Raw genomic sequence first — 12,198 nt, forward strand, 5'->3', positions numbered from 1 at the left:
AACTCAGAGAGCTTTTAAAAAGATTCTCATATCCACGTCACAATGAACCTCTCAGGGAGTTTTGTGTGTTTTCTTTTTAAAACCTCCGCAAAGTGGTTCTGATGTGCAGCCCGACCTGAGACTCTAGTTCACATCCTCTTCATCTTACAGAGGTGGATGAGAATCTCAGGTAGGCTAGGCAACTTGTCTGGGGCCACTCAAGACCTAACGCTTGGTCTGAGTGGCTCCAGAGTCTGTGCTGTTTCTCCTGAAAAGAGCAGTTGCAGGAGGGGCTTGATTTGTGCAGTGGTGGGGAGGCCGGAGGGATGCAGTTTAATCTGGAGATCATGTGTGGGAGGCTCCCAGATGCTCTGAGCAGTGCCTCACTTGGGTAAGATTCCAGCATGGCATCCCTCCAGGGTTGTAAAAAGTGAGGACAGTGCAGTCAGGAGAGGCCAACAGACTCCTTAACACGTAATCAAGTCAGTTGTGACTCATTCCACGTTTATTGTACAAAAGGCCTGTTGCCAGACAGGAGGGGCACATGGAGGAATCGTAGGGTCAGGGGAAGGGTCTGAGATTCCTCCTAAGGACAGGCTGAATGCCACCTGTGTTTGTTCCAAACAGAACATGAATCAGGAATTTTGTAGCTCTTCTTGAAGGCCAGAGCAGTTGTTGACATGTCAGGGAAACATAGAACATTGTCTATGCCTACTGTCTATGCAGGACATAGAACATTCTCCTAGATGCCCAAATGGAGTTCCACAGGAGCAGATAGTGGCTCAGTACAGATACTTCTAAACATGATATGGTGTATTCAAGTAGGTAGTGAGTTCCTCATTCCTGAGGTGTTCATCAGGAGGATGAATGTCCACCTAACCAGGATGTTTCAAAAGGGAGAAAACTGCAGATGAGCTGCCAATCTCTGTGATTCCCCTGAGATCCTGAGATTAAACATGCACTGAAGGGTTTGCTCAGATCCTTCTTCCATTACCACCAGTTACCAAGCTGCAAGACTCAGGTCCGCCCCAGCTCTTGGACGCTTGACCCTCAGAATGAGGATTATTTTCACCTTCCTTCCCGGGGTGGGGTGGGGGAGGGGTAGGGAGAAGGCTAGAGTTCCTTGAGGGTCCCAGAGCCTTAGGAGAGAGGCATCGGCAGGCAGGGGAGTTCAGTACCTTTTCTGGTAGAGAGGCAGCACTGTTGTGCCCAGGATATAGTAGGTGATGACAGCGCACAGCACCATGGCCACTCCCAGGCAAAGCGCTCGTGTCTCTCCCCGCTTCTGGGCCATCACCAGCTTCTTCACCATGTTGTCTGAGGGCAGCAGTCATTGCTAGGGCCACAGAGGCAACAGAATTGAAATTAGGCCAAGTGACAGGTAAACCATAGGAGCAGGGACAGGTGAGAGGGAGGGCTGTCAAGTGCCAGAGCTAATCCTGCTTATACACAGAGCTTTGCAACTTCCAGAGGGCTTTTTTTTTTTTTTTACCACCCTCCCTTAAATCCTCTCACCAGCTTTGACAGATGTCATCATCACTCTTCTGCAAAGGATAAACTTGTGGTTCAGAAAGGTAAAGTGCCATGTCCAAGGTTGTCCAAGTCATACTGCGTATGATAGGCACAATAATGGCCCCCCAGATGTCCATGTTCTAATTGCTAGAAGCCATAGATGCTACTATATATGGCAACAATTTTGCGGAAATGATTAAATGAAGGATCTTGAGATGTAGAGATTATGTTGGATTGTGCATGTAGACTGTAAAGGTAATCACAGAAGTCCTTACAAGAGGAAGGCAAAGAGAAATTAGGAACAGAAGACAAGAAGGTGATGAAACCAGGGAGACAGAGATTGGAGTGATATGGCCAAAAGCCAAGGAGTGTTGACAGCCATCAGAAGCTGGAGGAGCAAGAAACCATGGGCCTCTGGAGGGAGTGCATAGACCCATGGTAACTTTGGAGTTTTGGCCTCAAGGCCTGTGAGATAGTAGATTTCTGTTATTTCTGGCCATCGGGTTTATGACCATTTCTTACAGTGACCGTAGGACCCCAGGAGCAAGCCATGCACTTTCTCCAGGGTCACTCATCTCCTAGAGAAACTTAGATCATTCCACAATTCTACAGAGAAAGAATTCTAGTGCCAGGCTGGCTTGGCTGGGGGCAGCATGCAGAGAAAGGGAAGAGGGTCCCAGAAAGCAGATTACCAGAGGAGGTAATCTCCTCCCTATAAGAGAGACTGTCCCCTTCATGCCTCAGGGGTCTTTTTCTTATGTCAGGGATGAAGCCACCCTGGGCAAAAGCAGAGCAGAAAGAACTTGCTGCAGCGCCCCTCCCCCTTCTTGTGGCTGCAGCCCTTCATTTTCCTCCTGGGCTACCCCAGGAAGTAAGCAAAGGTCCCCATCCTACGCCCCACCCACCCAGGTCCACTGAACACTCAATTAGGAGCATGATTCTGGACAGACCTTTTCAAGAAAGAGCCCCAGTCTGTGCTACCTGAAGCCACACAGCTGCCCAGCTGAGGTCCCCATGTAGCTTTCCCATGCAGTCTGCAAGCTGCCCAGGGCCTTTCAATAAACATTTCTGTGGTTATTTTCTGTTTATCTAATGTATTGCTACTCAAAATACCAGAGCCATGGGTTCCATCCTCTGTGATCCTCTATTTTAGGAGAGATTTTAGCTAGATATCAGGAAAGATTTTATTTTCTTTACCAGGTCCCCAAAATAACACGCACATTACTTTTATAAATTAGTGCATGTCCAGAAGACAGGCATTAGCCAAAAGAGATTTTTAGCAGAGTGCCTTATTCTCTTTTCAGGCTTCTCACCTAACTGCTGGGCTGTTTCAAATGTCCATTCCCAGGTATTTTTTGTTTTTTGTTTTTCTTTGGCGGGGGCGGGGGGCGGTGGGGGGGGTTCTCCTGTACCGGGAACCGAACTCACGACCTTACGCTTGCCAGGCAGGCGCTTTGCCGCTGAGCTAAATCCCCAGCCCTCGTTCCCAGGTTCTTGATCCCCTCCCCAGCCCAGCCAGTTCCTCCTTGCACTGTCCTGAGCAACAGAGTCCAGCTCAGTCACCAAGGGTACAACAATGTTGCCATCTCTTGTGGGCTGGTCCCTCTCCCTTTTGATTGACAGAGATGGCATCCAATGATGATATGTCTTCCCTAATAGAGACGTTACAAAGTCACAGTGGGCAAAATTTTCCCCTGCCAAAGACAGACGTTCTGTTAAATTCTTTTTCCTTCTGTTTTCTGGCCTGGTGAAGTGGGAAAGCCACACCGTTTTCTATCTAGTGTCAGTTTATCAAGTCCATCCGGGTATTCATAGGTAGAGCAGTATGATCACCTGAATGTGCCAGAGGCCTTAATGGCCTGCTTTCCAGGGACTTCCAGTTGTCCCTGACATCTGGTCCAGGAACAACGAGACATAAATGGGTGGTGGGACATTGGGTGGAATGGGAAATTACATCTTAGGAACCTATAAACAGTGCCCTTAGCAAAACTCTTTATCCTGGGGAGGCTGACATGCACTTGCTGGGGTCCCTTGTGGGAGGGCTCCTTCCAGCTAATCAGCCTCCTCCCAGGGGCAACCTGCTCTACTGATGACTTCCTGCGTCCTGCCAGACTCCCGGGCACTCCTGAGGCTGTGAAGGCAGGAGCCCTGGTCTTACCAGTTCCGGGTGCTCAGAGGGGAAGGAAACGGGGGAGCCTCTTGGTCACAAAGTAGTCTTGAACCTCCAGCTTGTCCAGATCCCACTGTCTGTAATGCCATGATGGGACTGCTGCCTGTGGGGTTATGAGGTTTCAGGGTCATGATAAATCTTCCTACACCTATTCCCATGCATGGAGCTCTGTTTAGAAACAAGTTTTCTTTTTTTTTAGGTGGGAAGTTGGAATTCAGCATCCACAGCAAAAACCTTCTAGAAGGAGGAACCATGAAAACCTTTATTATCCCGCCAGCCAGACAGGAAGAAGTAGTTCTCAGCAATAACAAAAGGAGATTTCAGTTGAGTTCCCAGAACATCCCAGTTTTGAAAGAGGCTAGTATTTCTGAACTTTTGGGATGGGGAAGCCTATTCAGAAAGGTCACTCTAGGTCTGAGCTGGATTTAGGAAAGACGGAAAAAGGCAAAGGAAGAGTCCTGGATGATCTGATAGTTGGGTTATTGTCCTCTTCCTTAGAAGGACCGGGAATAGAGTACACTGAGGGTTTGATGGAGTGTGGGAAAAGGGTGGCTGAGGTCATCAGACATGGGATCAAATCCTGGCTTTGCTGCTTAGCAACCATGTGACTGTAAACAGGAATGATACTACCTGCCTCAAGACCTTATGATGTATTGAATATCACTCATTTATCACTGCAAAAGCACTTAATAAATATTATTATTAACAAAGAAAACCATGGCAGTTGGGAGCAGAAGCATGAAGCATCCTTGCCAAGCCGATTTATTATCTCATCCCTGCATGGGATAACTGGTGGCAAGACTGGTCTTTACCTCCAAGCCGTTATCATCTGACCACTCTAGAAGCTGGGTCCGGAGGGCCAGGGCACTGAACTCCCAGAGCAACCTGGCCGGTGTGCCACCCCCAACTGAGGACTGTGCATAGGCCCTGACACCAGCTCCTCCTGAGCCCACAGTGGGCCAGTTGTCAGCCCAAGAGCTGGAAATTTTCACTACCCCTTCCTCACCCCATCTCAGACCACTCTCTCCATCCTTCTCCCCTCCAGCTCTCAGCCTTGGAAAACCACTTCCCAGAGCTCACAGGTACAGTACTTACAGTTCCCTGCTTCCCTGGGGCTCTTCAGCCGGCTGATAGTTTCTTTCTTCCCAGCCTCCTACCCCCACCCCAAAAGAGACCTCAGAGCTGCCGCAGAAAGTTTGGCCTCACAGCTGGCTCCAGGGAAGCAGCCTTTGGTCCTATGTGGGTTGAGCCTCTATGCCCAAACATGGTCAAGTCTGAGCGCACAGCATCGGACACAAACACAAATTCCTTAGAGTACCTAGGTATCCAGCCTACAAACAGCAGCCACTGCTTAGGTCCCACACTTGCATTTCCCAGAATCATGGGGGGAAACTGATGTCAAACAACACAACCAAGTTGAGAACCCGGAAAAGATCATCCTGGTATATTTAGAAACTTTTCTTCTTTACTCGGTCTCTCAGGGCTGGCAGAGGCTCCAGGAATAGGAAATGATTTTCCTTTTGTGGCTTTAGGCGAGGGAGGAGGAGATGGGGTTGGGTTTCTCTTCAACCCTGTTATATTCAGACTGCAGCAGCTAAACCCTCCTGCCTTTTGCACTTTCAAGCTGTGTGACCCTGGTAAAGTCATAGTACCTCTCTGGACCTGTTTCTCACATGTGTTATTGGTGTTTTAAAAAATTTTTTAGAGTAGAAATGGTAGAGATTTAAGGAAAGGGTAAGGAATCCACCTTTTAAGGACAAGCCAAGCTAAAGCTAAGAGAAGTGTTCCACTGCTGCTTCCAGACAGCCAGGTTCAGGGGCAGCTGGCTTGCTGAGGGACCTCCCACAGACTCTTAAAATAATGATTTGGGGGTATAGGCAGAGATTTGTTCCTATCAACAGGCAAGAGAAAGCAGCATTTGTAGGCAAAAACATGCTTCTAGACTTCCTGTAAGAATTAAAAATTAGCAACAGAAACAAACTCATCCTTGAGGCCCTCCTAAACGTCAGAGGTGATGTCCCTCACTTTGCCAGGTGATCAGAGGAAGAAGCTGAGACAGAGGTTTACAGGCTTTAGGTAACTGGACAGGAGCCAAATCTAAAGCTGGCCCCTCTCTGCTGACCCAGAGGCTGCTCCCATCTTGTGTACATACTATAGTCTCCAGCCACCTGAAGTTCTGGAGGTCACCACAATTGTCCTGGTCCCCAGCTCATGGGTGCAGCCCAGCCATTCCTGCCAAATGAGCTCTATCCTATAGCTGCTGTGAAGCAGCAAGAGGGCCAGGGAAGAAGAGCTTCCATTCAGGCCTCCGGGACACTCTCCGGCAGTTAGCACCCGCCTCCTGAACCCTTCCTAATTGAATCACTTTAACGGGGGAGTCAATTGTCTATTTAATGGGCATCAGCAAAAGGGAACATTTTAGGACTTGCCTTAGACCTTGTAGCCAGACTGACAACGAGGGACACGGGATCTGGAATTAATCCCTAGGAGAGTGATTGTCAGGATGGCCCTTGATCTATTCAGGAACCAGAACAGTCCTTGTAGGACCATGAACTATATCAGAAGCATCAGTCCTCCCTCTTGCTCCACTGGGAGAGATACACAGTGCCACAGACTGCCACTTTTAACTAACACCAAAGGGCTTCTTACTTGTAATTCACTAATGAGGTTAGAGAAGGTTACACATTTGGGATTTATAAACAAATATTAGCATCTTTCCCAAGGGTCTTCTCTTGGAAGACGCAGGAAAGGCAGCTGTTAACTCTTCTGCTGTACCTGTTTGAAGCACTACCAAAAGGTGTTGACAAGCTTTCTCTCTTGCCTGGCTGTGTGCATGAAAATCTAGGTCCTTTCCTGGCTGTGGGGTCAGGTGTGGCTTCATGGGGAAGAAGTAATGGAACTACGACAGTAAATATTCGTGCTTTGCATTAGGACAGATGTTAGAAATTACCAAGTGCCATCCTTGACATCAGCTTTGAAACAATCCTTTCTGGTAATAAACACTAGAGAGTCACAGTGATCCACAGTGAGGTAGCGATTTTCTATTCTGAGATGTATTTGTAGTCCATCCATCTCTAACACAAATGTAAGTATACCTGGACCCTCTATGTTTTTTGAGGAATGAGAGACCATCAAAGCTGCCCAACTACTCATCTAAGCTGCCTACACTACCCACGTAGTCTAGATATTATACTTTCCAAATATGGTGGCATAAACATACATCCCAGCTCATATACTCTTTTTGCAAAGTGACACCCACATTCTTCCATTAAGAGGGGCATTTCTGTCCTTTTTCCTGCAGCCTAATGGAACTCTGTAACTGCTATAACAGGTTCCAGGATACAGCTCCAGCTCAGATCTCAGCCAACAATTATTGTAGTATTTCTTATAAAACATGGGAGTGAAGGAACCTGCAGAGTTCCCTGTCTGCAGAGTGCCCAGCGGAGGCCTCAGACATCATGAAAAAGAGACAAACCATAACTTCTGGACTCTTTCTGAAATCACAAACCACAAACCCGTGATCTGGATAAATGAATGTCATGCATTGGGATATATGCTTTGTTATGCAGCCATAGTATCTGAAACACATTGTTAGTGTTCTAAAAGGGGCTGTCACTTGCTGGTTGTAGAGGTGAGGGTAGAGTTTCAACTTGATTTTTTTAGCATCCACCCCAGAGATTGGTAGAGCACACTTTTAAGTGTGTCTAGGTGGTCGTGGAGGTGTGGTCTTGGGGTCTATGTCTGGTTCCTTGCCCCTTGTGCTCTGGTACTCTTTCTCTTCCCTGTTTCCAGGTCTCTACAAACTAAACAACTTTTCTCCACACACCTTCTGCCATGATGTCTCTGTCTTGGAGCCAGCTGACCATGGACTGAAACTGAGCAAATTAAACCTCTCCTCTTTTAAGTTACGGCTAGTAGGTATTGTGACTCAGTGACAAGAAAGCTGACCAATGCAAAATATAGGTACCAGAGGAGTGGGGATTGGTGTTGTGACTTTACCTTACCATACAGTTAGAAGCTATTATGGCTTAGATATGAATGTTCCCCCCAAAGCTTCATGTGTTCAGAGGTTGGACATTTGGAAGGTGATTGGATCATAGGGGTGCTGTACTCACTGGTGGAATAATCCATTGATTAATCCAAAACTAAATGTGCTGTTAGGAGGTGAGACTGGATGGGAAGAGTCAATTTGTTGTGAGCAAAAACTAGAAAGGGATATCTCCTTCTCCAGCTTTTCCCTGTACTCTCTTCTTCCTGGCTTCCATGAAGTGAGTAGCTTTCCCATGTTCTAGGCCCTTCCACTATGCTATGTCATCCTTGAAGCTGGCTGACTGTGGACTACAGAATGGCCAAAATAACCCTTCACTCCTTTAAATAATGAGTGTCAAGTACTGCATCCCACTAACAAGAAAGTGACTAAGACAGAAGCCTTTGGAACTGATTTGTGGGAGGAGTTGGGAAAGACATGGAAAAGTAGGCTAGAGAAGCCTTAGAATGCAGTAAACAGAATCTGATAGGTAATTCTGATCAGAGCTCAGAAGATCAGAATGCTGATGGGAATGCAGACAGTAAAGTGCAGGCCTAGGAGGTTTCAGTTGAGAATAAGAACTTCCTTGACAGTTGGACTAGCAGCCATGTCTGTTATACTGTACCTAAAAATTTGTCTACACTTTGCCCATGTCTGATACTTCATGGGAAACTGAGATTAAGGGTAGTGGACTAATTAATCTGGTGGAGGAATTCAAAACAGTCTAAAATTCAGGTGGTAACATGAGTACTGCAGGCTGCTTTTAGCCAGGTTTATAGTGAGAATTGAGTGATAAAAGCAGGCAAGATAGTTTGAAAAACTTGAATTTTGGCCCAGAAGGAACCATGAATAAAATTGGGGCCAAAAAAGGTATGGCTGCTAAAAAGATTAACACCATTAAAAAGAAACCAAGCACTTCTGGTTGTGGTGGCATACACCTGTAATCCCAGCACTCCAGTGGCTGAGGCAGGAGAATTGCCACAAGTTTGAAGTCAACTGAGTTCAAGCCCAGCCTGGGCTACACAGTGAGTTCAAGGCTAACTTGAACTACAAACTACATAGCAAGACCCTGTCTCAAAAAATCAAAAAACAAAAAACAAGTACTTTGTACCGGGAAAAGAAGAAGGATGCCTTGAGGGCATGTCAGGAATCAGGAAGGCCTCACCTATTACAGATTCAAGGGAGCAGAAATGTTAAGCGTACTGTTGAGAAGAAAGTCTGTGTGGCTTCTGCTTGAGAAGGGCCTACTAGGATTCATTTCACTATGTTCAGCCATCCAAACATTCAGCATCCAATACAGCTATGATCTAAGGGAGCTTAGCTACTGCTTTGTAGCTAGCATTGTACACTTGGTGCTGGTGTTACTGGCATGCACAGTGCAAGAGTTATGGGGTCAGGGAGGTTTCTACCCAAATTTCAAAGGAAGACCTAGAAGACCAGGCAAGGAGCCCAAGAGGGTAGTGCATGAAACTGTAAGAGTGAAGCTGAAAGTGCAATGGAGACCTCAGCAAGTTAGAGATGCCAGGAAATGGAATGTCTACTGAGGAAAGCTGTGCGATGTAAATGGAGCCATCCCAAGAGAGAGACCATTAGACTGTAACCAACAAGGCCATAAAGGTGAGGTTATCCAAGTCCATTAAAAATCACATTTTACCACTGTATGCCCTGGGTGCCACTGCATGTCCTGGATAGGACATAATGTTTGCCTTACTGGATTTTGGACCTGCTTAGGTCTAATATTTTTGCATCTCTCTGTTCCTCCATTTTGGAATGGGAATGTTTACCCTATGCCATTGTACCTTGGGATTATGTGACATGATTTTTATTTTTACAGAGATTCACAGCTAAGAGCATTCTTTGAGTCTCAGAAGAGACTTCGATTCTTGGATTTTTTAAAATGCTGAAACTGTTAAGACTTTGGAGAAGGGATTATTGTGTTTCTGACTGTGTGCAAAATAGTTGTATTATGTAAGATAGACTCCTGGACTTGCTCTTGTCTTTAATTGCAGATTATGTGTGGTTTAAGGAGATGTGTTTGGGTTGCAAATTGAAAAGGGGTGGGATGTGGTAGTTAGGGTGGAGTTTCAACTTAATTGGCTTTGGCATCTGCCCCAGAGACTGATGGAGCATATTTCTAGTGTGCAGGGGTGGTCATGGTCCTCAGCATGACCTTGGGTTTTATGCCTAGTCTCCTGTCCCTACTGCTGGCACTCTTCCCCTCTTTTGCTTCCTAACCTCTGTGAACAAAACAACATTGCACTCCATGCCCTTCTGTCATGGTGTCCCCTGAAGCTAGCTGATCATGGACTGAAACTGTGGGCAAATTAGACCTCTCCTTCTTAAGGTTGTGGCTGTTATGTATTGTGTCTCACTCATAAGAAGGCTGACTAATACACTGGTAATAGTGTTAGAATAAAACCACTGGGAATTAAAAAGCCTGAAATTACTATACAGAATGTTAAAGGTGAGGGAGTAGTTTAGATATGCTATATCCACCCTTATATCAGGTCACACACTACTGCAAAATGGAACAGAAAGGTAGAATCATGGGAAGGTGTTTCTGTTTATTGAGCATGTGCAATGTGCCACATCTATATGCATATTGTAAGCATACATATACACATACATGTATCCATACGTATACAGTAGTCTTCTCTTATTTGAGGCTTTACTTTTGGTATTTTCAATTGCCTTTATTCTGAAAATATTAAATATTCCAGCAACAAACAATTCATAAGTTTTATGTAATTTTCATTATAGTATATTATTATGATCATCTATCCTTATTGTTCATCTTTTTGTTCCTAATCTATAAATTAAACTTTGTCATAGGTACCTATGTACATATGTGCAGGAGAAAACATAATATAGATAGAGTTTGGTACTGTGCAGCTTCAGGCACCCACAGAAGGTCTTGGAGAGTATCGGCTGTGTGAAAGGGGTACTACTGTCTGCATATGCAGGTGTACATACAGAGACACTCCTCTCAACAACCTCCACAAAAGACCTCACTGTTTCTGAGAGCAAAAGGCACAGTGACCTGCCCAAGGTCACACTCTGGTACATGATATTATGGAAGCTGGATTTGAACCCATGCCACAGCCATCCCTGTCCTTCTGCCTCTCCAGGACTCCCTGGAAGCAGTTTCCAAGAGAACCAGTGTTTTTTGTATGACATTGACTCTAGCTACTTCATAGCCCCCCTCACCTCAATCTACAAGCCTTTCCAGACTACGCATCTGCTTATTCATTTAAGCCCTTCTGAATCAATATCTAGTCCCACCAACACTTGGGATAATAAGGCCCATAAATCAAATTGGCAACTGGGTCTTGAGCCCTCGCCAAGTGCATATCATTTGCTGAGTGCTACAGGGAAGAGGGAGTGAGGTGCTCTTGGTCCTGGTGAAGCTGAATTTCGTAGAAATCTTAGTATCTACTGTTCAAGGTTCTGAGTACATTCCTGAGTACATTCACTGAGGTGAATGAGCAGGACCTCTTTCTTGCAGGGAGGGGATATTTGACTTTCACACTAACGAACAGTAAAGAAAATGATACATCCTAAGGGAGAGAGAGTCCTGTAGTCCTTATCTACAGTACTACTGTCTGCAGTTTCAGTTACCCACAGTCAACATAAAAATATTACATGGACAATTGTTATCATAAACAATTCATAAATCTTAAATAACTTCAACATAGTGTATCTTTATAATTGTTGTAGTTTATTATTCATTATTGTTCATTTTTTCTGTCCCAAGTTTATAACTTAAATTTGCCTACATGTATATAGGAAAAAAAAGCTTAGTGTATATAGATTTCAGCACTATTTATGGTTATTGGATCTTGGAACATATTCTCTGTGGACAAGAGGGGACCACTATAATAAAAAACTGAGTGAATAACAGTGGAAGAATTTTTAGTAGAGTTGAGAAGACAGAGTATAACAGCAGCAAAAGTAAATGTCAGTGTTAGAATTCAATGACAAGACAGGACATGATAAAGAGGCCATTTGCTGCTCTGCGAAGCTGCGCTTGGTGGATACCTCATTCCTTTCTCCCTTGTCCTCTGTTCACTATATTTCCCTCGGCTTCAGTCTTCTTCCTTAATGCCCAGGTGTTTTTGCCTGTAATATTGTTAACATAATTGAAAGCAGCTTGAACATTGTCTCTGGAACAAGGAAGAACATAAATAAAGGGCATGACTGTCTGTCTATGCCATGAATTCTTTTGTTTTATGTCCCTTCCTCTTTTCAACATCTTTCCAGCTCTGTGGAAAGGTTGGAAAGTACAAGAAGTGCAGGAAGAAGATGAGACACGATGGATGTTAGCCTTGTCACTTGGATGGGGCTTGCCATAAGAGAGGTGTGTGTTATTCTAGACTCTGGTAAAGGACACATATGCCCTCTGCTTCCACAGTGCACATTTCCCTGCTCCAGGACAACTCTGGTCTCAGTCTTGGACCTTCCTTTACCCGTATCCTCATAGTGATTCTCCCCATCCAGGGCCAGGTCAACA

The 12,198-nt window shown here is 45.3% G+C and overlaps 2 protein-coding genes across 5 annotated transcripts in view; one reads left to right on the forward strand and one right to left on the reverse strand.

Annotated features, from left to right (window-relative positions):
- Nucleotides 1–4,976, reverse strand: part of Kcnmb1 (potassium channel subfamily M regulatory beta subunit 1) — a 28,885-nt gene extending 23,909 nt beyond the window's left edge. The window contains exons 1-3 of one of the 4 annotated variants that reach the window (XM_013509231.1): nt 4,757–4,976; nt 3,650–3,764; nt 1,158–1,315 (exon numbers count right to left, since the gene is read on the reverse strand). In XM_013509231.1, the coding sequence (XP_013364685.1) occupies nt 1,158–1,291 (134 nt within the window). In that variant the 5' untranslated portion in view covers nt 1,292–1,315; nt 3,650–3,764; nt 4,757–4,976. The remainder of the gene's footprint in view (nt 1–1,157; nt 1,316–3,649; nt 3,765–4,756) is intronic. The other 3 variants (XM_005376320.2, XM_005376319.2, XM_013509223.1) reach the window with 3 other exon arrangements.
- Kcnip1 (Kv channel interacting protein 1) overlaps nt 1–12,198 on the forward strand; it is a 363,204-nt gene that overhangs the window by 31,003 nt on the left and 320,003 nt on the right. The window lies entirely within an intron of this gene.

Source organism: Chinchilla lanigera, unplaced genomic scaffold (assembly GCF_000276665.1).
Source record: "Chinchilla lanigera isolate Chin_1 unplaced genomic scaffold, ChiLan1.0 scaffold00007, whole genome shotgun sequence".
NCBI lineage: Eukaryota > Metazoa > Chordata > Mammalia > Rodentia > Chinchillidae > Chinchilla > Chinchilla lanigera.